The sequence below is a fragment of the Telmatherina bonti genome (genome assembly GCF_933228915.1).
Source record: "Telmatherina bonti genome assembly, chromosome: 12".
In the NCBI taxonomy this organism is placed as follows: domain Eukaryota; kingdom Metazoa; phylum Chordata; class Actinopteri; order Atheriniformes; family Telmatherinidae; genus Telmatherina; species Telmatherina bonti.
Window position 1 is genome coordinate 30425659 of NC_136610.1, and position 24924 is coordinate 30450582.

A 24924-nucleotide genomic window follows, 5' to 3' on the forward strand; every position below is an offset into this window, starting at 1 on the left:
TTACATTTTTTATTTACAAATACTAAAAAAGCATCACAGTTAACCAAATATAATAATAATAATAATAATAATATTTTTGAAAATATCCTAACATTTATTTAGAATGTTAGGGGTCACCAACACTAGAAGAAAATTTCCTTACGTCGCAGATTATATCACAAACTTTAAATATTTCCATCAATTTCTCTTATATTACAAATAAATAAATGAATGAATAAATAAATAAATACTTCCATCTTTTTCTCTTTCTTCAAGCAAGCACTGCAAAAGTTGAACAAAAAATATGAACACATCCTTGTCCTGTGATTTCAATCTATAAATAATATAAATAACAGAAAGGAAGAAAATCTATTTATCTGTACATATGTGTGTGTGTGTGTATATATATCCATATATCTGTACATATGTGTGTGTGTGTATATATATACACACACACACACACACACACATATAAATATATATATATATATATATATATATATATACATGTGCATGTATATATACGTATGTATGTATGTGAGAGATTTTATACATATATATATACATACATATATATATATATATATATATATATATATATATGTGTGTGTGTGTGTGTGTGTGTGTGTGTCTATCTATCTATCTGTCTGTCTGTCTGTCTCTGTCTGGCCATAGAGCGCAACTAAATAAAAGCCGCACTGAGCGCAGCAGCTCTTTTCCCTTTTCCAGCAGCCACATCGATTGCCTCTTGAAGGCTGTTTTGATCATATCATATGTTTTTCATGATAAAGGTGTGTGCATGAAGCACAAAATGACTCCCTAATTCCGTAAAAATATATAAATTAGCCGCATCACTGTTTTAGCCACATAATTCAAATCAAGGCGAAAATCAGCAGAAATAACAGAAGACATTGATTTATTCAAATGCTAAAGAAAACAGTGTCTTACTTCTTGAGCCTCTGGCATTTGGCAGCCCAGATTGAGATCCCTGCCTTGAGGCCCTCCACTCCATGTCATCACCTGAACTGCCACTGTCATCACGACGAGGTGCGCTTCGTATAGTCCCACACCTTACGCTCGTCTTTTCCTCGCTCATCTTTTCCTGTCACGTCCCCTAAAAGTTACTTCGGTCTGGCTGTGATCGTCGTATCTTCCATGTCAATGCCCTCCGTTGTGTCGTTTCTCACTTCCCCTGACTTCTTTCTCGTTTCGGCGTCCAATTTCTCCCTCATCACGGCATCCGATCTCTCTCTCATCTTCATCTTCACTGTCACTGTCAGTCTCCTCTGACAAATCAAAGATCGAGTTGTCGGAGTCCATAATCATTTTGAGGGCCTCTGTAGCGGAGTACGTTTTCTGTGGAGCCGGCATTGTCAATCATAAGTGTGATAGTGTCGTTTACTGTGTTCCTATATGATACCAGTTATTTGTGTTTATTTACTAAATCAGCCGCAGCCCCGCCCACATTTTAAGCGCGAAAACACGGATTGCCGGAGGATCTCGTCAATGGCGGAGAAAGAGTTAATCAACACTGTCTTCAGTGTTTCATGACGTTATCATCTGTAAAATAAATCTTTTACTTTCCCAACGCATCCCTAACTTTCCTCACATCAAGAATCAAGTCAGATTATTTTCTTAAATCCTTATGTTTTATTCTTTCATTTACATCACAGGGTCTTGCGCTACCCATGTATGAGAAGTGCTTTATAAAGAAAATTTGATTGACTATTTGATATTTGAAGGAATCTCGTACTTAAAGGCAGAGTATGTCAGATTTCAAGGCGATTCTTTCCACCACTAGGTGGCAAACACCAGGTCATGAGCAAAATCACAAAACTGCTGCCTCCACAAATGACCACAGGTTGGCAGTAATGAGCAAAACTCAGCCCTCACCCCTCCTCCTTGCCAGCTCCAATGAGGGCAGGAATCGCTTGTGAGCTGTAGCTCAGAGCCGCTCTGCAATAAATGGGCTTATACTCCCCCTACTGGTGGAAAAAAAGTACCTTTTTTTTTTTACTGGTCAGAAAACATTCAAGAAGGGCCTTTGTCATTAATTAAACTTGTAATTTAATAACTCATCAAATATGGACAGACTGGAACCTACATGTTTAAAAAACTAATCTAAATATGATTGTAGTTATTTTTTTAGTTAATTTATTTTGAAAATATTGAAAATCTTACATGCTCTACCTTTAATGCAATCAGGAGGATCTTTTGGATATAATGACTCCAGGTTAAAAACATCCTATCTTCATAATCAAAATCCCTCCATGGGGTTGAGGAATTCAGATTAAAGTGGAAGGAATGATGAGTCATCTTCCTAGGATTGGCCATAAAATGCTGTAGGACTGGAACATGTCGCTTTGTCTTAAACAATGACAAACTACTTCCTTCACTAAAACCGGATCCATCTGAGTTTCCTAATAAAAATAGAATAGTTAGGGGTAAAAATACAGCAAAGAAGTGCTTTTTTTTTTTTTTTTAATTTGTTATCTATCCACAAATTCACAGAAACAGACACCTAAAACGTCATTGTCTGGTTGACATGCGGTAAAACACACCACTGTAACGTTTGTCCTGATGTGTCATCCCCTCTCATAAATTCCCTCCATCCTATAAAGGGGCTGCAGAGCAAAGGCTTGAGGAAGAAAAATGAACTCCATCAGGAAGCTGGATACAATTTCTCTGACACAACCTTGGTTGAGTAAGAATATCTCTGTATCCTGCTGACATGTGATCTTCTGAATCTATTTGGGACAGCTTGTCTCACTGAACTCTAAACAAGTCCTTTCAAGCTGCATCATTCATCAATTTCAACCCTGTTTGTGGGCTACAGATGATACCCCACACGCTCAATAGCTGGCAGACATTTAACAATATGTCACAAAGGCACTCTGAGACAACCTACACTTTAGACTTTTGCTAATCCAGCGCTTCAGACATTGTCAACATGAAATGCTTAGAGCATTGAGAAAAGCTGATCACATTCTAGTTACCATGGCAGCGCTTAATCAACATCAATCGCAGGTGAGCTTTGCAGAATTGTCATTAGTGTTCCAGGCGAGTGAGCGTGTAACTCCACCGGCAAAGGCACATTTTTATTTTTTTCCCTTAGCTAAATCTGTCTTTGTTTGTGATGATGGTACAGTACCAGCAAAGCACTTTCTCCTGACGGAGAGGTTCAGCAGATAAATGATGAAAGGGATTTTCTGAGAAATGCTGTTATGGTTCTTTGAACTATTTTTACTGCCTTATTTTCCATGATTGCTGGAAGGCCCAAACGCTTCTAAGACAACCTCTCTGCACAGGCTTACAAAAACTGTGTGGTCTGGTTAAATTTGGATGTCAGTGTGGATGTGGTGTCAAAAATGAACACTTGCATCAGTTGCCTTATAGTTTCCTTTTACAGTGAATTATCCTCAAACTAATAGCTGTGATTAACTTTAATGCGTGTCTTTTTTATTATTATTATTTAGAGTTAAAACCAGGAGAAAAGAGGCCAAATATGCTGTGATTCTGCTGCAGTGACCTCCTGGGGAAGTTATGTATTTTATCTTTGACATTCTTTAGTTGGAAGATGATGGTAAACATGTTTTGGCTATTTCTTCTCTTTTTAGATCTGCATTTTTTTCCCCATCATTTCTAAACAATTAAATCCCAACCTAAAGTTATTTAGAGAAGATGTGGCATACATGTGTGGGGTACTTCTGTAAAAAGAATCCCCACATCCTTATGCTTTGAGACCAAAAGAAATATGTGCATGTTTTTGTTTGATTTTTTTTCTTTTGCGCCAATTCACAGCGTAACATCAAAGAAGCATCTCTCTCCCCATCATTTGCACTCCTAATTGAACTTCTCTAAACTCCTCTCCCTGTGAAAGAGGGCATGTGAAAGAGCAGAAATATTATCCCTCTTCTGTCTCCAGAAAAAGCTGCTGAAAGTGTTTAACTAGAAGCTGCCATCTATTAGAGCGACACGTACACGACTAGGAGGTTTTAACACTTGAAGACACCAGCGCCCCCCCACCTCCACCCCGAGAGGAGACAGGAGGATTTTCTTTAATGAATTAAGACTGCAACATTGATGCCTGTTGACCTCGGTCATGTGATTAAGCTCTTCAGCTGGGGTCAGTGTTTCCAATTTCCATTAATATTATATGCAGCTTAAGAGTTGTGAGCACCACATTCAGTTTGTAATAGCTGTAAAAAAAATAAAAAAAAAATTAAAAAAAAAAACTCCTCACCTCAGTTACAAATCCAGGTGAGGTGCTTAAAAAAAAAAAAAGAAAACTGTTGAATTTATAACCTGTGCAAGTTCACCTTTAGTGAGAACATTTACACAAATGGAAGCTGGAAACAACATTAAGAACACGTGACCAAAATCTGTAATCCTAATGTTTGTGTGTGTGTGTGTGTGTGTGTGTGTGTGTGTGTGTGTGTGTGTGTGTGTGTGTGTGTGTGTGTGTGTGTGTGTGTGTGTGTGTGTGTGTGTGTGTGTGTGTGTGTGTGTGTGTGTAAATGTAAATTCACATGTACACATGTGTGAGCTCATAAACATGAAAAAGGAGAAAGTCCAAGCCTTCATCACCACCCAAAGCTGCATTTTTTAATTGGCTTCACCAGTAAAGCAGCCATCATGTCATTCTGGCAGGTACAGTACACGACACAGGAGTGCGCTCACAACAAATCTGTGGCTGTATGCACAGAAAGTTATGGGGCTGATTCAAAATCATGTCACATGATGAAAATGACTGCATGGCCTGGACAACATGCTACAAGCTGCCTTTCCTAGTATAGTGTCTGACCTGCAGCATCCCACAGGCATGGTGATTTATAATAACTAACTTCAGCTGTGTTGGTCTGTTGTCTGTTAAGGGTTCATGACCATCTGGAGTCATATGTTTCTTGTATGTAAGTTTTATGATTGATCTACATGTGAACTTAGGAACATCTTTGACTGTGTTCAGTATGATGAAGCTGACACAGACGGTCAGTAGGATTCTGCAGATCTGTTTCTGATGCCAGACTTCATGTAATAAACCTTTTTATTATTCATCAAGTTGAGGTCCAGAGACCTTTTTACATTCAAGCCATTGTCTTCACCTCATCTGTCTCAGAAGTCCATCTCAATAGCGTTCCCGAGAAGCCATGAAAATGTTGTAACAATGTTTTTTAAAAAAACAAACTGTTTTAATGTTTGCTGTTTTCTAGAAAGTTAAACCAGCTACAGATAAAAACAAGTTAAGAATTTCCGATGGAAGACTGAAGTCCAATCCAAAGTCATATTCTTGACTCAAGTGATATTTTTCTATTTGTGAAAGCTTTTCTTCAAATTCTTCCATTTTCTTCAAGCGTTTCAGTCTGAGTGAATTTATCATTCAGTCAATATTTGGCTTCCTTATGTGCTTCATACATTCTCTGTGGCGTTTTCCTTTTAGCTTGTGGGGTTATTTGCCGTAAATGTCACCTGGGACACAGAGTGACAAAATAATGACAACCATTTTTTGAGGCAAAGCAATTTCCCCAGAATTGAATGAACAAGATACACGAGGAATGAACAATATATTTGCTCGCGTCCCGATTGGTCTCTGTGGATGCCATTCTGACATCTCTACACAACCATGTTCAGACCAATAGATTGGACATCTCACAAGCAGAGGCTGAGGGGTAAAATAAAGATTTAAACACATACAGGCTTTGTCCACTGGCTACTGTTTATTTTGAAAACTCCCTGTGGATGAATGCAGTCAAAGGCAGGGATGGATCCCATCAGACCAGTGTCAGAACGCGTTGAACAAGGTTTCCAAGAAATGCCTCTGAGCTGAATTATTCTGTAATTGCGGCATAAATCTAACTGAAAGCTTGCTCATACCTGCACATTCAGAAAATATAAGTTAATTAAGCTGTCATTGAACCGGCTGGGTTGTGTGACAGAAAAATCTATTTGTTCCATTAACATAGTAACTGTATCTATTTGCATGTCAAATGTCAAACACAGTATTGAACTGTGATTTGACAAATGTGTATCTCATTTATTCCTGATATATGAGATTTTGTATAAAGTAAACTGAGTCCTTGGTCATCCTTTTTAACACATATAGATGTATATGTCACATTATGAAATATGTGCACATTTATTCTGAGGCATTTGCACCCAATTTTATGACTATTTATAGAAATGTGTATTATTTTGGTCAGATGTTCTCCCTGAACACACTTTGGAGTATTGAACTTGTGTTAGAGAGGCCAAGTGTTTGTGTACATCTTTCTTGTTAATTAAATGGCTCAGTGGATTTGAAAATGAATTTAAGATGTGACAGTCTGCATTTTTATGAAAACATGACTGCTGATATTACCAGACAACTACTGGTGTGACAGACAAGCACATTGTCTTTTGTGAAGAACTATTTCTGCTATTTTAAAGACAGGCTGGAAAGCTTGTGCCATTTTCCTCGTCACGCACCCCTTATCAGCGGCTAACTCAGCATCCATCTTGCTTCCTACCTGACCTGTTAGCTCTCTCCGGCCAGCTTTCCATCTCCATCTTAAAATGACTTTCGTTTCATCTGTGATGTTGCATGTTCAAAATAGCCAGTGTGTTTTTTCTGCTGCAACGTCACCCTCCCTGTCCCAAAAGAAAAAGTTGTATAGTGCGGTTTCTCAGCCATGGGAAGCTGCAGGACAACAGCGGCTCCACAAGTCCAGAGCATACAGCTTTAAGGTCAGAAAGTTTTGTTAGGTGCCTTTAAAATATACTTCAGTTGCAACATGCAACACCATGAAAAGACACCAACGGTAAGCCGTGTGTTCCTCAGTTTGCTCTAAAGACCGTTACATGTGTAAATCTACATCCCTCTAACAGTTGTGGATAGAATTAACCTGTTATCAGTACGTAATAAGAAATCAAGGTGAAGGGATGGTACCATCTGCACTCTGGTGGTGTACCTTAAAAGTCTTTCTTTCTCCCATTCTGACGAAATGTGTCTTTATTTACTAGAACAGCAGCTCTCAAAATATTTTCCTTGAGGACCCACTTTATGCAAATAGTAAAAAAGCCATGACCCCCCCCCCCCCCCCCCCCCCCTGCCATACCTCTTGCTGAAACCAGGCTTGAGCGATTCTCAGCATAATCCTGTTCCTTGGTAAAGCCAAAGCTGAATTAATAACATATAGCCTCACTTTTTTTTTCCTCAAATAAGGACAATGTGTTGACTTTAATCACAATGGCGGTGAATATTCAAAGCCTCTTGGACTCCCTGTGCTTTATGGGGGACCCCAGGTTTGGGCATTATGTACTAGAACATAAAAGATGTGGAGAAACAGACATTTAGTTACTTCATGATAAACCTGAGCTCATCTTAAGTTTAGTAGCTGAAACAGCACTTATTTACCTTGAAGACTTTGGCATGACTATGACCATGACCACTTATTAACTTGTGTTGAATAAACAACAGTTCAATAACATGACAGAGTACCTTAGAGATGCAGATGAGCTGTGTCAGCAATCTGGAAAAAAATGCCTTCAAAACTGGGGAAATAGTTCCAGAAAGCCACCATCAGTACTGAAAATATATTCACAGTTTTTAAAACAGTATGCTTCCATCAAAAGTATATTTTTCAGCCCTGCACATTTTGGTAAATTGATGCTAAACAGCTACAGCATCGATGTTAATAGCATGGCATTACAGTAAAAGACAACATGTGAGAGAAGATTGAGAACTGTAGAGGAGCTAGAGCTTCATATCAGACAAGAATGAGACCACATTCCTCTCTCATGGTTCAACTGGCAACTGGCTTTGTCAGCTTCCAAACATGAACAGACTGTCGTTAAAAGAGGAGGGGGTGTTACAGAGTGGAAAGTATTTAAAAAAAAACCAAACTCAAAATAAAGTAAGACGGTCAGCAATTAAACTATCTTAATGATTATCAAAAAGAAAAACACATAATATAATTATATATATATATATATATGTTTTATTCTAAGGCATTCGTCATTTGTGTTATATATATATATATATATATATATATATAACACAAATGACGAATGCCTTAGAATAAAACACATCTTTCCACTAGGTTTAATAGTTATGAGACTTTTTAACATGTGAAACAAACCAACTCAAATCAGACAAATGTCAACAGATTTTATCAGAAGCGTTACTACTGTATTTTCTAATTTTGTGATGCAGATGACTTTTGGTAAATGAATGAGACCTTAATATCTTTATGAGTGTGTGGGGTGATATGGGTGACATGCGGGTGGGGGTTTACTTTATTCAAATGGGAGGGCTAATTTGACTCAATGTTACAAATATATGGCCAAACTTAAACAAATGTGAGAAAAGAAAAAGGCCAAAAGCAATCATTCAAGGTACTTTAAATTTATGGCTAATAAACACACACGATGGGAGAACAGTAGCTCATTATTTTTATATGATTTCATTTCATTAGAATATAACACTGACTCAACTTAATGCATTTTAACATTTAAGCGGACAGAATTTGAGCTCATTGTATGCATTTATGAAGCAATACATCACTTCTAATGTTAATGAAAGCATTAGTTGATTGCTTTACTGTAACGTGATTATGACCTCAGTCTGAATCTTCCACATGGTTTATGTCTCCATCAAATGAATGAACAAAAAAGACATTTGCAGATATTATTTTGTCCTTGTGGAAATGACAAAAGTATTTTTCTATAATGCCTGATGTTCAATATTCTAGATTATTAACAGATTAATCAAAAACAATGGTAAGAATAACAGGTAAAGATTTTTTAAAAAAAAAATCTAAACAGTAGTTTCTTAACGGAATATTTCTGTGCAGTACCAAACATTTGATAAATTTATTGAAGAAATTTGTTTTCCTACTAGGGGCACAGCTGCATCACACCATATGTAATATGTAAATAACCCTACATGCTAAGTCAGAATAGAAATGGAAGGATGGGACCAGAAATGGAGACAGGGGACCAGACACCAGAGCATGAAATTCTTTGCATTGACACAGAGTTTTTTGGGGGTTTTTTTCCATCTTAAGTACCACATTTTTAGGTCATATTTCAAAATCAAGTTGCTCATAATGTAAAATGTGGCTAGCCTCTGGGTTACTCCTACACTGTCAGATTCAGCAGTGGTTCAGTCGATGAGCTCCTGCAGTAGCAGCTCTGCCAGAGACTAAAACAAAAGCAGGGAGCCATAAAACATTCAACATCATTCAAAGTCTCTTCTCCTGCACATGCTTACACAATGTGACATTCAAAACAACGAGAGAATACAAGTCCAGGAAACACATTTCAGGAAATCTTTTTTTTTTTTTTTTTTTTGGGTGGGAAGGGTAATAATAAAATGTAGATAAAGTTTAAAAAAAAAAAAAAAAAAAAAAAAATTATAATAATAACACTGTGGGAAAAATCTGTAGAGCTTGACACTTTTCACTGTCACCCATTGTCAACTGAAGAGGATACGGTGAAGTCACACTGCTGCTGTTTTTCAGCTGTACAGGCGTTTGAATTAATAAAGTGCCATTCTAAGTTGAATAAGAGTGCACATCCTGCTTTACTGGATCTTTTCTGGGCAAATTGCACCTCATTTGGACATAATTGGACACTTTAAAAGTCTGATTTTTCTTGATCTTTTTTTACAGTTCCATTCATATTGGCACACAATGTGCTCCTTATGTGCAGATGTATGGCTTCAGAATTAATGTCTGCTTCCCTTTCTGTCACTTCCTGATTTATGACTTCTTCAAAATGTGCATGCACTTTTTTTCCTCCTGTATTTCTCTGAGCACAGAGCAGCAAAGAAATCCTGAAACAAAGAAAATTAAGTGACCATGCGTGGAGCTGTTAAACTTCTAAGCAGCGGGTTTGATTAATTGAAAGTCAGTTAGTCCATTTTGCTGACCAAATGCAAATTTATTTATGACCCTGAGACTGGGAGAAAATGAAATCATCATATATTTCCAAAGACTCACGCTAGGTTTTAGATTAGGGGAATCTATTTGTGTTGGAGAGACATTCTATGAATAAATTGTTTGAATTTTCTTCTGAAACAAGTGTACGCTCCAGCATTCCCTGCGTTGCTTTCAGCAGCCAAGCTCTTGAACCTGCAAGGAATGTGAAGAATCTGCATGACAGAAAATCCTAATCTCAGGGAACGACGGGACACCCTTGATTCCTCTGAGTTAAGGGGGGAGCAAGTTACAATGCAAAAAAAAAAGAGAAAAAAATTAACTTTAATTTTTAGAGTGTCTGCTTTTGATTTATAGTCATGGATTGAAATGCAGCCCATATCATATGATTTGGTGGTTATCCCATTTTACATTTTCATCAAATCATATTCTCAGGCCATATCTGTAAAATTGAGAAATCATCAGAGCTGAAGTGGCAGGATATTGGAAGTTCAGCTTCATCAGCAGTCTGTGCTGCTGAAATGAGAGACCTTCAGTGGGCTCCTTCATCTCTTACCCCCCCGTGCCACCCTTCCCTCCACTTTCTTCTCTGTTTTTTAAATACTCCATTTCATTTGGTCATGCTTCTCATTCAAATATGTGGTGAGATCTCTTGATGGCTATTTTATCTACAGTTGTGCGAGTGCACTTAATTAAATGAAGTAATAGCAATGCACCGCACATCCAAATCACTGGATTTTTCTTTCCTAAAGTGGTAAAACCTTCTACAGATAAAATAACCAGGAGTTGTGGTACTACTGTCGTGATGAAGACTTTCTTTGTACTCAGAGATAAAATGTGTTTTAAAGGACAGACTTGGTCACCTATATTCATTCTAATCTACTAAATGTCTCTAAGACCCACGAGGGATGTTATGATATCAAAGTAATATATATCCTCCTAACATCACCGGGACTCGTTTGGCTTTTAATTAATTTTCCTAACCCCATATCAATAATGTTTAATTAAATTGATACACCATTGATCGTCATACAGTTATTTTGCATGAAATTAATGGCTAAAATGCTGCGGCATGCAAATCTGACCCTCAATTTCATTCGCGCTGGACTGCATCCTCGTAAGTGCTTTGTAATGCAACATGCAATCTGCTGATGGCTTATTAAGATCTTTACAGTCATTTAATCTAAGACTGTGGTCAATTATATCTCTCTGGAGTAGAATTGCAGTTTAATTTGATATAAACAAAACAATAGTCTGTGAAGCTGTGGTCATGGTGGAAGCTGATACACTCAGCTCCTGCTTCACAAGCCTGGGATGGAGTGTAGACTGCAGAGGCCTGCGCAGCTTCTCCCTCAAGGGACTCCCTGTATTGTTTGTAAACAATAAATAATATTAATTTCATGCTGGACACCTTCTTTAGATCGATAGATATCGACTGAGTGAATCAGCTGTCTTTATAGGTTGCATACATCGGAAGTGTAATTGCTTGGTTTATGGAAGAACGCAAAGCACAAAACGCAGGAACCATGCTGTGTTTTTCTTCACACACGTCAGGTCATTGAGCATGGTCTCTTTGGATCATAGCTGTTGTGACTCATTCAAGACACTACAAAAGAAAATATGGTTCTGTCTCAGTTTTGTGATTGATTGGAGGAGAACAAGCTGCTTCAAGTCTCAGGATATTGTAACTCAAGCCAACAACGGAGGGAAAATTAATTACAACACCACAGATCGATGAACAACCGAATGTGTCAACTCCCAAAAGAGCCGTGATTGTTCATTGTAGCCTGATTGAGGAAGCAGAGGAGGACGATGCTGTGCCCAGAAGAGTGTGGAGGAGGTTAGGCCCTGCTTTAACTCAGCAAACACACGCCACAGCAAGAAAACACACTCTGATAATTCTTTTAAAAAGCTGAACCGCAATTTCTTCCCCTGTAAGAGGATAATATAACCGGCGAGGCATTTACATATTTGCAGATCCTCATTTGAAATGCATGTAGCTTGGGTGCTTGTTCAGAAAAAGAGGCGCATGCAGTGACTAGAGGAGACACTCTCCAGCTTGCACTGCCTGATAGAACTCAGAGCAGATTAGTAGAATGAGAGAGATCATTACGAGCAACCTCACAAGTGACCAAGGCTGAGTCATTCCCTTCCATTTGGCTGCCTTGCATCTGCCCCCCCCCCCCCCCCCCCCCTCCTTACATGCACAGTGCCTGTGAGGGTTTAATTGTGAACTAGATGGCTGTGAGGCTGCGCCTTTTTGCATGTGCACGCATGTGCCTGTCATTCTGTGACTTTGACCTTTAGCAGAGGATGTTGGACAGAGAGAGAGAGAGAGAGAGAGAGAGAGCTTAATGAGTTTGTAGGCTGCAATAGCTGAGCTCTATCTAAGGAATCATCCATCTACATGAGCTCCATAATTAGCTGGTAAGACAGTGGTCCAGCTCTGTGCTTCTACTTATTATTCTGCTGACTATATGTGGGAGTGGAAGAAATGGATAAACAAAGACACAACCCTTCCCCCCGTTTTAAAGTGGATTAATAATCTGCTGTCGATTTCTGGGCAGAGCTGTAAAAGGCATGGCCGAACAGCCTGATAATCACTCCGCTGACACCCACAGAAAATGAGGAAAAGCTATCTGGTGTATAAGTCACATTCAAGCCTGAGTTTTCTGACAGGTGTACACTCATGGGAGTCCTAATCCTCCCGATTCTTCGTCTGTGTTTGTCCATCACTGACGCGCCGCAGCAGGCACAGAAAGCTCAACACAAACCAGAGGGATATCTAACTGAAACTCAATGACATGCAGATGTGATTTGTGTGAATTTGTATGCAAAGCAGAGATGTGATTCCTATCATGCAGGGTGGAATGACATATCCATCATTTTCATGTAAGGCAGAGGATATGGAAAGCGCACTTGCAAGAGTGCGGATGAAATAATATCCATTCTTTCTTGTTTTTGTCGGTGTGTGGTTAGTTATGCCTATTGATGACATGTAAATGTTTCCTAAGAAACAGGGATGAGAGTGGGGCGCGCTCAGGACGCTCCATTCCCAGCCAGCAGGCGGAATCCGTTCCAGGTTTTGCTCCTCTGCTTATCGCAGCGTATACCTTCCCCGACTCTCAGCACTCCAGCATTGCTGTGCAAGCAGATGTTCTGTCCTCTGATGCCAATTCTTACAGTTTTCCCGCATTTGTAGAAGGTTTTTCTTTCAAGCGGAGGCTGCAAAGTGACAGGAAGCGGCAGAAACCGTCTCCCTTCTCGACTCAGAGACAGAGGGAGAGTTTTGAACGGACAGCGGCTTTGGAGAAATACAGTACAGTAAGATCGCCGTGGCGTGAAAGACAGCAGTTTTATCCACCACACCTGTGATGCGTTGTTCTGAACAACCAGCAGGATGCTGATGGCCACGGCGCGGCACGAGGATATGTGCTGAAGAAAAACACTTGCGCGTTGTGAGGAGGGTGGGGGAAAAAAAGCCTCTGAAGTGCTACAGAAGACACTCTCTGGACCTGAAACAGACCAGCGTGCCACTGTTTTGTCCCCACTCCTCTGTCTTTTTAAACTTCGGTGATTAAAACCAACGAAGATGCCCTCACTTCAGGGCCCCTTTGTCCGCCGTGGGTTCCGCGCTGCGCTCCTTGTGCTCTGGCTCGTGATTGCTGGCTTCACGTGCACTCACGGTGAGTTGTAGCCTTCTTATGAATGGCTTATGCTTTGTGCTTTATTGAGCTCTCATCTTTATATGTCTGGAAAAGAGAACGACAGAGAAGAGACAACAGTAACAAGTTGCGGGTTTTTTTTTGTTGAAATAGCGCGTGACGGAGCACGTTGTTGGAAGTGTTTTCTCTCTTTTATTGTTCTATTATCTACTCTATCTATCACTCATCAATTACCCTGCACCTACAAGGTTACAAGACAGTGTGTGGCTTCTTTCAAGGTTAAAAAAAATTGAGACAAACCCAAACTGTTGTTGTGCATCTTCTTGATATTTAGCGCATTTATTTATTTTAAACACCACCTGCAAGTTTGTTGCTTGCTTCTTCTTCTTCTTCTTCTTCTTTTTTTTTTTTTTTTTTTTTTAATGCACCTGCATTGTAAGGCGCAAACCTGCAGCATACAGGAGGATTTAACCGATGGGAGCCGGAGAACAATGAAAAAAAAACCCAAAAACCCATTGCGCTTCATTCGTGCTGTCACATAAACAACCTTCGGTAAGACCGCTTGCAGTAACAATCCTGGCTGTAAAAGTTGGAGGTGGTTGGAGGTACAGAGAGCATATATTCCCAGCATGCATTCATCCGTCTAAGCGGGTCCTCTGCTGGCTGCAAACAGGATCATTTAACTCCACATCTCCTCCCCGGCCAGGACTCATTCCTGCTGCATTTGCACTATGGTGACAGCTTTACTGAGTTGGTAGACGACCTACTCGCACTGATGAGTTACATTTTATGATGTAGCCGGCCTCCTGGCCAGACACTCCAGATTGCATGCAAATGTGCTTTGATGTACAAAACAATGGCTGACGCTGAGGTGAGCCCAAGTACACTGGAGACAAGTTTCCTCCAGTGGCGGCATATTAGCCATTCAGATGATGACCTGAAAGCATTTTTTCTCATGATAGTTTTTTTAAAAAAAAGAAAAAAAAAAGAAGCCTAAATTTAGACATACCTTAATGTGCTGCTTATTGACCCGTAACATCCAGTCTGCTGTGTGCACAAACCAACCATCTAACATCCCAATGAGTTTTTGTGATCGATGCAATCAAACTCACAGTTTGCCATGATGCACAATATCTTTGCTCATCACTTAGAATAATTTTATAACACTCACTTTACCCATTCTTTCCAAAGCTAAATATCCTCCTCACCATGTCATGATGCCGCACAGCTGGAAGCTGTTGGTTAGATTCCACAATGCAAGAATGCCACGCATCATTTGCTTTGTGTTGTTTCCGACTGGTTACCCATCCTTTTGGACATAAGGCAAACATGTTAAAGTTGGTGTAATTGCGCCGCCTGCTTCAGGACACCAAGATGATGAATTAAGAGGGCCTTTTGCGTGCATTAATTAGTGTATAATTATGAATATATTAGGATTAAATAAACAGACATGCTCCAGGGACCTCGTACATCAAGCAAAGTAGGTGGCGGTGTGGTGGTGTTTACAAGTCATTTTTATGATGTTTGTTGAAAGTGATGTATTTTGATTGGGTTGCTGATTTGCATGGGTAGTGTGGTGGTTAATTTGGTGGCAAAGTTGCATGTTCCTGTCACGTTTATGGTTTTCTTTCAGTCCTCAGACCTGCAGATGTCGGTCAAGACTCTAAATTCCCAAAGGTGTGATGCTGTGTCATTGTTCATTCTCATATAGACTGGAGAGCCGCACTGGGTGTTTCCCATCCTGCCACTCAATATTTGCCCAGATGAGCTCACATCTCAGCCATGACCCCAAACAGAATATATCAGGTAGTAAAAAAGGGGAATATAAGGCCTACTGTTGAAATTCTATTAGCTTCGTTGTCGTCTTCTGTCTCAATTTTCCTTTCAGACCCCTTCTTCTTGTTTTATTTGACCACTACAAGCCCCTCAAAAGCTCCCATTACTGCTCAGAGGCTTATTTTATTGAACAAAGTGAGTAGCAGGAATGGATCGGAAAGGTAATTTGGGGATCCAATTCTTTCTGTATCAGGATTGGGACAGTTTCAGCTGAGATCAGTCAAGCCATCCTCTGTAGAGAGGCAAGCTGCTGACTAGGCATTTGTTGGTATCAAAGCTGGCTTGTCCTTTTTTTTTTTTTTTTTTTTTACGAAACATAACGCAGTAATAAAGGTAGGGGCTGTCAATCTAGGTTTGAGCTGGCTGAGCACTTTCCTTTTAACAGCGCTGTGAGTGATCTGACGGGCCGGACAGAGTGGTACACTTTCAGCTTTGAGCCTCAAGAACAAAGAACTGTTCTGCTTCGCCTGTGTGTGCACAGTACTTGATGTTTTCAGCATGCAAAGTTTGTGTGTGTGTGTTTATGGGAGGGTGTTTCCACTAAGATTAGCATGCATGTATTTCTGCTGTGTGTGAGGTGTGTGTCTACAGAGTAATCCCCTCCTGTTGCTGCTGCTGCTTGTCATTTGCTTAAACTTTGCTCTGCTGCTTGTTGTTACCTCCTTCTCAAAAGATCAAAACTGAACTACCCATGCAGAGAAAACGAAAATCCGTCTTTTTTCTTTTTGTTTGTTTGCTTTCCCGTCTGCCCAGTGAGAGCGTTGCCAAGCAATTGTTGTCTGGTTCATTGCGGGAACATGGGACTTGGTATCAGGCACCTTTCTTCTTCTGTGAACAATCACCTCCGAGCAATTTCCACAGGGTGTAAATCTTGTGATGATGCAAGGGGGTGGCCATTAAATGACAACAAGCAGAAATGTATTGCATAATACAGTCATTTGTGAGGTCTCATTTCTTATTACAGTAATATAAAGATGCTTTTGCCAGACTACTCTAATCATTCTAATTTGAATCATCCCAAACTTGCCTTTCCCACAGCCAATTTTGTCTCTCCTCATTGACTCCCTAAAGAATGCGATAAGGAGGGCTAAAGCCAAAATTAGCATAATTTATTGGGGAAAATTGCCTTCTGGTCAAAGGAATTTAAAATCACTTCGTTTTTGTCCCTTAGCTAATGCATGGCAAATGACAGCCATGTATTTGCAGGGATATGGTCTTTTACAGGGAAATGATAATTCACAAGCAGAAAGAGTTTTTGTTCCCTCTAGTCATTGCAGATGAATTCAAATAGCGTGCATGCAGACTTTAACAGTGGGGGGAACAAGTTTTACTAAAAAAACTATTTAGTTTCTCAACTGCTGATATTCAAACAGTTAATTTGCATGTTGTGCAAATTCAGACTGTATTGCACATGGCGGCAATTATACGCACACAAAAACAGACAAAAAACATGATTTCTTATGTCGCTTGCCACATTAGAAAGATGGACAATATCACAATGACGGCATCAAATTGCTTATTTACAAGACACAGCTAATCAAATATTGCAGTTTTATTTGCTAAAAGGAACGAATAATAGGACTGAGTTAATCTTTGCCTCGGTCCAAACCCTGCAAAGTAATTTCCTCAGTTTGAGTTGCAGTGATTAATGAAGGCACAGATAATAGTTCAGAATAAACGAATAAAAGGTAAACAGTGCATGTCAACACAGGTCAGCTTTAAACAATGAAGGCACACGCTCCATTTGGTGACAAATGCCTGGCCGCCTTATCTTTCGGAAGGCTACGTCCTTGCACTTATCATTTGCAAATGGCCCTCTTGAAAAGTAAAGGAAGGACAGAGGCTTTTGCGAGGACACGCGGAGGATGAACCTTGCAGAGGGGAGGAGTTAGGTGTTATTTTCTGCAGTCTGTGCAGAGGCTCTGCGAAAGCACTACATCTCTGTCAAACTCTGCCCTTTTGTTTCAATTACCCCATTTCTATGATTCAGGTCCATGTGAGAGTGCTTAGGACCTGAAACAAGGCTCTTTCCCTCCTCAAATGCAGCACACACCAGTCACAATTTGTGGTTTTATTCCATTTTAAGTACCACAAAACTGAATTCTGGTGTAGGATGAGATTACCCCATGTCTCAAATCATGGAAGGTCACAGTCACATAAAGTGGCTTCAGTCTCTGCTGTTGTGGTTTTGTCACTGCTGACCATCTCGTACGAAGGTCACCAGTGGGAAGGTGGGGTGAATTAGTTTAACTGAGACTCAAGTCTTTCGCTGAAGGGTTTAATCGAATGTTTGTACCCCTGAGTCTTCTCTCTCTCTCGCTCGCGCTCACTTATACTGGCATGCAGAAAAAGCACATGCAGAGTTGACATTCAACCTTGGATGCCACTGTGTTCTCATCCAGAGGAAAAAATTCACCTCAGCGAAAAACATGGGACACGTGAAGGTTGAGGTTGAATCCCGGAGGTCAGTATACAGTATAAAATACCAATGCTGCACAGTAGCTTTCCTCCCCTTTTGGCCTTGACTTGGCTTTCTATTCTTAACCAGTAAACTGAGCTAGTGAATAGTTTAAGCACTGGTAATCTACGTTAACAGGGAGGCATGAGCAGCAAGAGATGCTACCTAACTGCTACTAGGGCCGGGCAATAAGGCAAAAAGAATTATCACAATATATTCTTTTCATATCGTCCAATCACAATTTTTGTTTTAATTTCTTTCAATATGGAGAGTTTTAAGTGCCTCTGCTGAAAACTAAAGAAAGTAGAGATTAGTTTAACATTTTACTAACATACAAAGTAAACAACACAGCAAATTAAGTAAGACTAATACCAGAATCTTTATGAACAACAGATAAAATTTTGCTTTCTTCTGTTCACAACAAAGCAGCTGCATGCAAATAAAGCATTCCAGCTCAAACTTGGATGATTTAAATAGCATCAGCAGTAACTTTGTTTCTGAAGATTTGATGATAAATATTTCTAATGTAACGCTTGGAAACTATCAGAATCTCCATAAATAAGGAGGATAAGGTGGATTTTTTGGGGGATTTGCCTCACCACTGTGACAAGGACGCTATATGCCCAAAACCAGCCTCTTTTGCAGAGATAATGTCAAATTCAGTTTTCTAAAATAGCTCCAGTGATAGCTGCTTCTTTGCACAAACTTTCTGTCACTATGTGAGCTTTTTCTGCTTTTGCTACTACTTACAATACTTACTGCTACAATCGTAGCACAATATTTCTGGCAGCAATTTTGACTGCGCTACATGCACTAATACACACACACACACAAACACACACGCAGAATATACACTATATATATATATATATATATATATATATATATATATATTGATGATATAATATGTATACAGTTGTGCTCAAGGGTATTGGCACCCTCCCATTAAATCCATAAAATAATACAGCTGTCCCTGAAATAAATCGAAATTGACAAAAAGATAATATAGAAGTAAAAATTAAATGGAAATCGCTTTTAAATTGTGGTTCAACAGAAATATTTAAAAAAAAAACAAACAATCATGATTGTGAATTGTAAACTAATATTTTGTTGAACAACCCTTTGAGGCAATCACTGCAATCATATGTTTTCTGTAACTCTCAATCAGACTTGTGCTCCGGTCGGCAGGTATTCCGGCCCACCGCTCATCAGCAAACTGTTTTGTTCTTGTTTTTCTCTTTTTTTTTTCGAACACGGGTCAAATGCAGTGTCTGTTTATTCTCAATTACAATTTATCAAATTTAGGGGAATTTCTAGTTTCTAGTTGTTTAAGTCAGTGTTTTTCAACCACTGTGCCGTGGCACACTAGTGTGCCGTGAAAGATCATCAAGTGTGCCCTGAGAAATGATCAAATTTCACCTGATTGGTCTAAAAAGCAGCAAAGTGTTCATCCAAAGAGGCCCAGGTGAAAGATAATAAAATGCCTTTTTCTTGTCTTTATCTTCTTTCTGTTCAAGACACTTTGACTAGATGGCTTTATATTAATATTATGGTATTTAAAAAAAAAAAAAAAAAAGTGAGTTTGTGAGTTTCCAGTGAAAAAGGTGTGCCTTGGCTCAAATAAGGTTGATAAACACTGGTTTAAGTGACTAATATAGATTTACCTTTATCTGTAATGGGAGGGTGGAAATACACTTGGTAATTGAGCGTGCACGTGATTTGTTAAGGGACATGGCTGAACAAAAGCCTATTGGAGAAGAACTTCAGCCTTCAGGATGATTAAGGATACATCTTTAGGTGAACTGGACGGGTGATACAGGGTCATATCCTTTCAAGGCGCCAGGCTGGTTGCAAAACTTTGAGTTTTGACATCAGGCCAAGGAATATGTTTACAAAGTAGAAGGTCTGGAGTGTGAAATAAGAGTGTGTATCGGTTGTGTGTTTTAAGCTGAATGAGGGCGTATTTAGTTTTAGAAAAAGTGAGGCTGTCGGCAAGATATATGCAGCTCAAACAACAAGTTTAGGGCGTATTCCTCTCATCTTGAATCCAGAAAGCTCTGTGTTAGCACGCTATATTATTGACTACATATTTATAATAATTAAATGTCAAATAAATTCCTTCAAAATGAAGGAACAAAGTTCTGTCTGGTCTTTTCAATCTGATGGTTGGGAATGCTTCTGTCCAAGTCTCTCCGGCTCTCCGGCTCCGGCTGGACATTTCCAAGGTTCCATGTCTCTTTGAGGATCCCCAAACCACTGCTACACAACCAACGTTAAATAACTTTTCTATTCATCAATGATGTCATCTGTGGAGGATAACTCCAAGTCATTTCTTACTTGTCTATGTGTATTGCGTGAGTTCTACGTTTGGTCATTTTGCTTGCCTAACTTCAACTTCTCAAGCAACTTACAAACAGAAGTGCTGTTAGAAAAACATGACTCTGGTTGGCTGCACATTTCCATCATGTTTAATCCAGTAAATAGGCTCATAGCCAATTACTGTGAACAACCACAAATTTATTGCGATTATTAAATGCAATCACATGATCGTTCGGCTCTGAATGCTACAATCACGGCTACTTTGACGTGTCACATGTCATACAAAACCAGCCTTCAGCAGTGGAGTTTTCATTAAGCTGACTGACAGCAGAAGTTTATTGTCAAACATGTAGCCTCAGACTGGAATAACATTGTTTTCATTTATTCACGTGATGCCAGAAGCCTTCATGCTTTGCAGGGGTTTCAGCGTGATGTTTGTCAAAAACACTTCAAAAACACTTTTAGAGATCGGCATTGAGATGCATTATCAAGTGATCATGTTCCCCTTGTTTGTTTTCTTTAGTATAAATGATGTTCTGTCTGGCTGCACACATCGTACAGTGAGAATAGTGGTGTGTAAGTAGACGTTTTCAAGTCCTTCCTGTTCTCCAAGTGATCAATACTCTTCTCCAAATGGTTAATTGGCCATCAGTCACTGTCAGAGGAAGTGCTTAGAAGCCCAGAGGTGTCTCGGTGCAGCTCATAATAAGAGCCAGTCTTCTCGTCCTCTGGGCCCTCTCTTGGCCTTTACTTCTGGCCAGGTGGTGGCTGGGGAAAGCAGATCTGAATGCAATATGGAGAGCCATAGATTAATAGTTCCTTAGTAAGGCCACCAGGGAGCGATGTGAAAGCCATTTCCACTTCATCATACAGTGGACTAGATGGGAAGTGTGAGGATCATGCAGCAAGAAAGAAGCTTTGAAACGGTCTGAAGCTTCTTTGAGGTGAACTAGCATTTAAAATGCTTGTTCATTTTCTTACTATTCAGTTTTAATGTTAATTCTTGTGTTTGTCTGTGTGTGTTTGTGGCTAGTACAGCTGTGTGCAAAAGTCTCTGCACCCTTCTGCAAATTAAATATATATTTGCAAATGCAAATTTATGTTTGAGAAATAAGAAAAGAAAGAAAAGCACATTCTTGCATGTGCAGAAGTTTGGGATGTCACTCTATAAGTTTTAATTGACTCATTACTTGTCAAGCATGGTTGGGAAATGTCCCAGAGTTTAATAAATGTTCTGACTTCCACTACTTTGCACCAACCACAGGCTCCAATGGTCATCTGAAGCCAGCTGATGCTTACAAAGCAGGATTGTCTGAGTTGAACAAAACAAGATTTGAGAAAGCCAATAAAACCTTCTGGTTAAACTGCATATTTGCTGGACAGTGAGACAAAGCACAACCTCCACATGTCTGCAAAGGAGTTGCAGGAAGATTTAGCAGAGTCACTTGTAGAAAGCCTTGGCTGTGACGTCGTCACAAAAGCCGGTATATCTTGTATGCAAAACAGCATATGTGTGAAGCAGTTTTTGGAAACATCTGCCTTGGGCGGGTGGATTAAAATGGGCCGCAGTCAACAAAGCGATGTTTGAGGACAAAAGGAATTATGTTTGGGTAAAGTAACTTTTCTTGAATTCTAAGTTTTTCTCTAAAGACATAGCTAGAAACATACATTGCTACATTTTTGCAGACAGCTATGACTAACTGCAGTTTTTTTTTTAGATCCTTAATGACAAATTATCATTTTTATGTGTTTATTTAAATTGGTATTTTTGTGTGTGTATATGTATGTATGTGTATATGTATATGTGTACATATGTATATATATGTGTATATATATATATTATGTGTGTATACGTGTGTGTATATGTATGTGTATGTATGCGTGTGTATGTGTGTGTATATGTATGTGTGTGCCTGTATGTGTGTATGTATACATCTGTAGGTTGTTTTCTTTCTTTTTGTTTTTGGGTTATTTTTTAGTTGTTGTTTTTTTCTCTCCCTTTATCTCTTTCCCTTTTCTTATGAGGTGTTTTTTCTCCTTTCTCTTTCTGTCTTTTGTCTGTCCTCTCTGGTCCAGCAGTACAAACTCTACAATTCAAACAACAATACAAAATAAACATAGAAATAAAATAAAAATTCAGAAAGTCAAGGGGATCATTATATCTATAAAGCTTCCCTTGGCAGAGAAAATTTGCTCAGCAGAACACAGCATCCAGACCATCATTCTGCTTGCCTAAATGCTGGACAAGACAAAAAAAAAAAATAAATAAATAAATAAATTGGTATTTTTCTTGCATGAGGTTTTACATTTACAATATAATAATACCTTGGTCAGCCCTCACACCTCCACCCCAATGTATGGCTCATTGTTATGCTCACCCCTATTCAGGATGGCATGCGAAAGGGATAATTAGAAATCACCTAAGGCAAGAACAGCCTTGCTGGTGCTTGATTGGCAGGGGCATCTGAGGGAGGTCTGGCTCAGCCTGAGCCAGAATTTGTCATCTTGAAATGATTTTGTTGACAAGACAGGAGGCACAGTGACCTTTCCTAATTATGTGTATGTGTCCAGGCGCCGAAGCCCTAGGCGAGCAATTCAACTGAGTCAACAGAGCAGTGATTCTCGGTGCACAGTAAACCCTAGACAGCATGCTGTATAATGTTATTCTAGTCTGGATTTAGCAGTTTAGCTTTTCAATAATTCAGTATTGATACAATATTTCTGATGTCATTTGTATGACCTTTTGTTCTATTTGCTTCGGAAGAAATAAACTGTTGGCTCAGGTCACATCTGCATCCAAAGTTGTCTCCAAAACTCTTCCTGCTGTTACACCAGGCAAGTTGATTCCTGTAAAACATAAACCATTTATTCTCCTCCCTGAACGTGTAGATGTGAGAGAGCCTCTCTGATCTATGTAGGTCCCCCTGTTATTGTTTTTCCAAAACAAAACCATCTCCCATGTGAAATGAGGTCTGAACATTACAGATTCAAAGCTTAAAGCTAAGCAGCAGATTTTCTTGGCAGGGCCATCAGAAATGCGAGGCTCACTGAAAACGCATTCAAGTCTTTACTCCCATAGAATTAATCATGACAACACAACTACCACTGAGGCTGGATGCAGCGTTTTTACAGCTTGCAATGCACTTGATTACAGCTTGTATGGATTTAAATGCCCACTGACAATGCATTCATGTTGAATCAAAGTGTGTTTTCATACCTGCAGCTTCTTGTCACTAATGCTTGAATTTCAAAAGATGAATACAGAGCTTCTCTGGTTTGCTACTGTTTTTGTTAAATACCCACTGGTCTTACTGTATTTTCCAGGCAGAGTTAACATCAAAATGGGATATTACATAAATAGATCAGGACTATATGATGTTAAAGGTTCGGAGTTATATTGCATTTTTGCTCAGATCTTTTGTTTGGTTTATAGCTTGAACTGAAAAGTTTCCAGAATTTGTCTTTGTAGAGGCTAATTTAGTCATAAAGCATGTTTGCAAGAATTCAAGTAATTGTGCATCAAAAATAGTGGTGCAGCATAACACCTGTAATCCCAATAACTAGAGATGGGACTGATCTGATACTATATCTGTATCACTTTCGATATGAATGTGATTCACCGATCTCAGGCCCATACTGTACTGAATCTCTTTACAAATTGTAAGTATTATGCAGGTTGAAGAAAAAATGTGTTGATGAAATATTTCCATTAGAACCTATATACAAAAAAAAAATATGATATGGTGGTTTTCTCTGTTTCTAATTCAGACGCAGCATTGCCTTCATTTGCACTGATAAGTGTTGCCTCTTTACCTCTTTAGCATGCTTTTGACAGCCTTTAGTTTAGTCCAGAAACATAAAAAAAGCATGATGGCAACCGGAAATATGTCTACAGCCAAGGTTTCCATGGTAAAAACATTGTTTGGTAAAGAAGGGAAGAGAAAAGCTTCTTTTATTGCTGCAAAGACTTGTTGAGGCGTTTCAGATAAACTTCGAGCAGAAAAGGTGAAAACTGAAGGGATTAGCTCACCAAAAATATTCCCAATTTATCTTTCTGGAAAAGTCTTATAGTGGAAATTTTCATGTTCTAGCTTTAGGTATTTATATATTCCATATTCTATAGTCCTTATTTCATAATCCTTCCTACCTAATATGCTGTAATCCTGCATGATAATGTCACACACATGTAGAAGGTAAAGGAAGACGTAAGAATCTACAGCTTGGGTTGTTCTGCTCATAACTGCAGCTTGTTGTGCATGACGGGTTAATTTCACAGCACAGTGTAAGCGATGCTTTAACTAATGCACATAAACCTGTGGAGCATTTTAAGCATTTGCAACTGGCATAGTCTTGTAAAATCTTCAAACTGAACTAAAAGATTTTGCAAATTGTTTTCATAAAGAATGAAAATGTGAAATCCTCCACAAGAGACACAACACCACTGTGTCGATACTGCGGACCACAATCTGTCCACTTCACGATATCAGACTATCCAGTGTTCAAATGTTCCCAGATTATTCATATACAGTACATCCTGTTTTCCTTTCAATTGGATGTTAAGTATTAATAACACAGTTGCTACTGCTACCTTTGTTTTTATTCAGCAGTTACAGACATTTTCTTTGATTTACTTCAGGTTTTTTCTTAAAAATAGTTTTGGAAAACATTTAAGATGGATACATTTTGTTCATCAGTTGGTCTTTAATATTGAAGGGATTTGTACATGCTGGACTATAGCCTAATGAAGCTTTAC

At 39.1% G+C, this 24924-nt stretch overlaps 1 protein-coding gene across 1 annotated transcript in view; it reads left to right on the forward strand.

The window, feature by feature from the left end:
• Window positions 1-13485: 13485 nt before the first annotated feature.
• unc5a (unc-5 netrin receptor A) overlaps window positions 13486-24924 on the forward strand; it is a gene marked incomplete at both ends in the record, with an annotated part of 146068 nt that continues 134629 nt past the window's right edge. Inside the window, one exon of the mRNA XM_079249520.1 lies at window positions 13486-13579. Within this exon, the coding sequence (XP_079105646.1) occupies window positions 13486-13579 (94 nt within the window). The remainder of the gene's footprint in view (window positions 13580-24924) is intronic.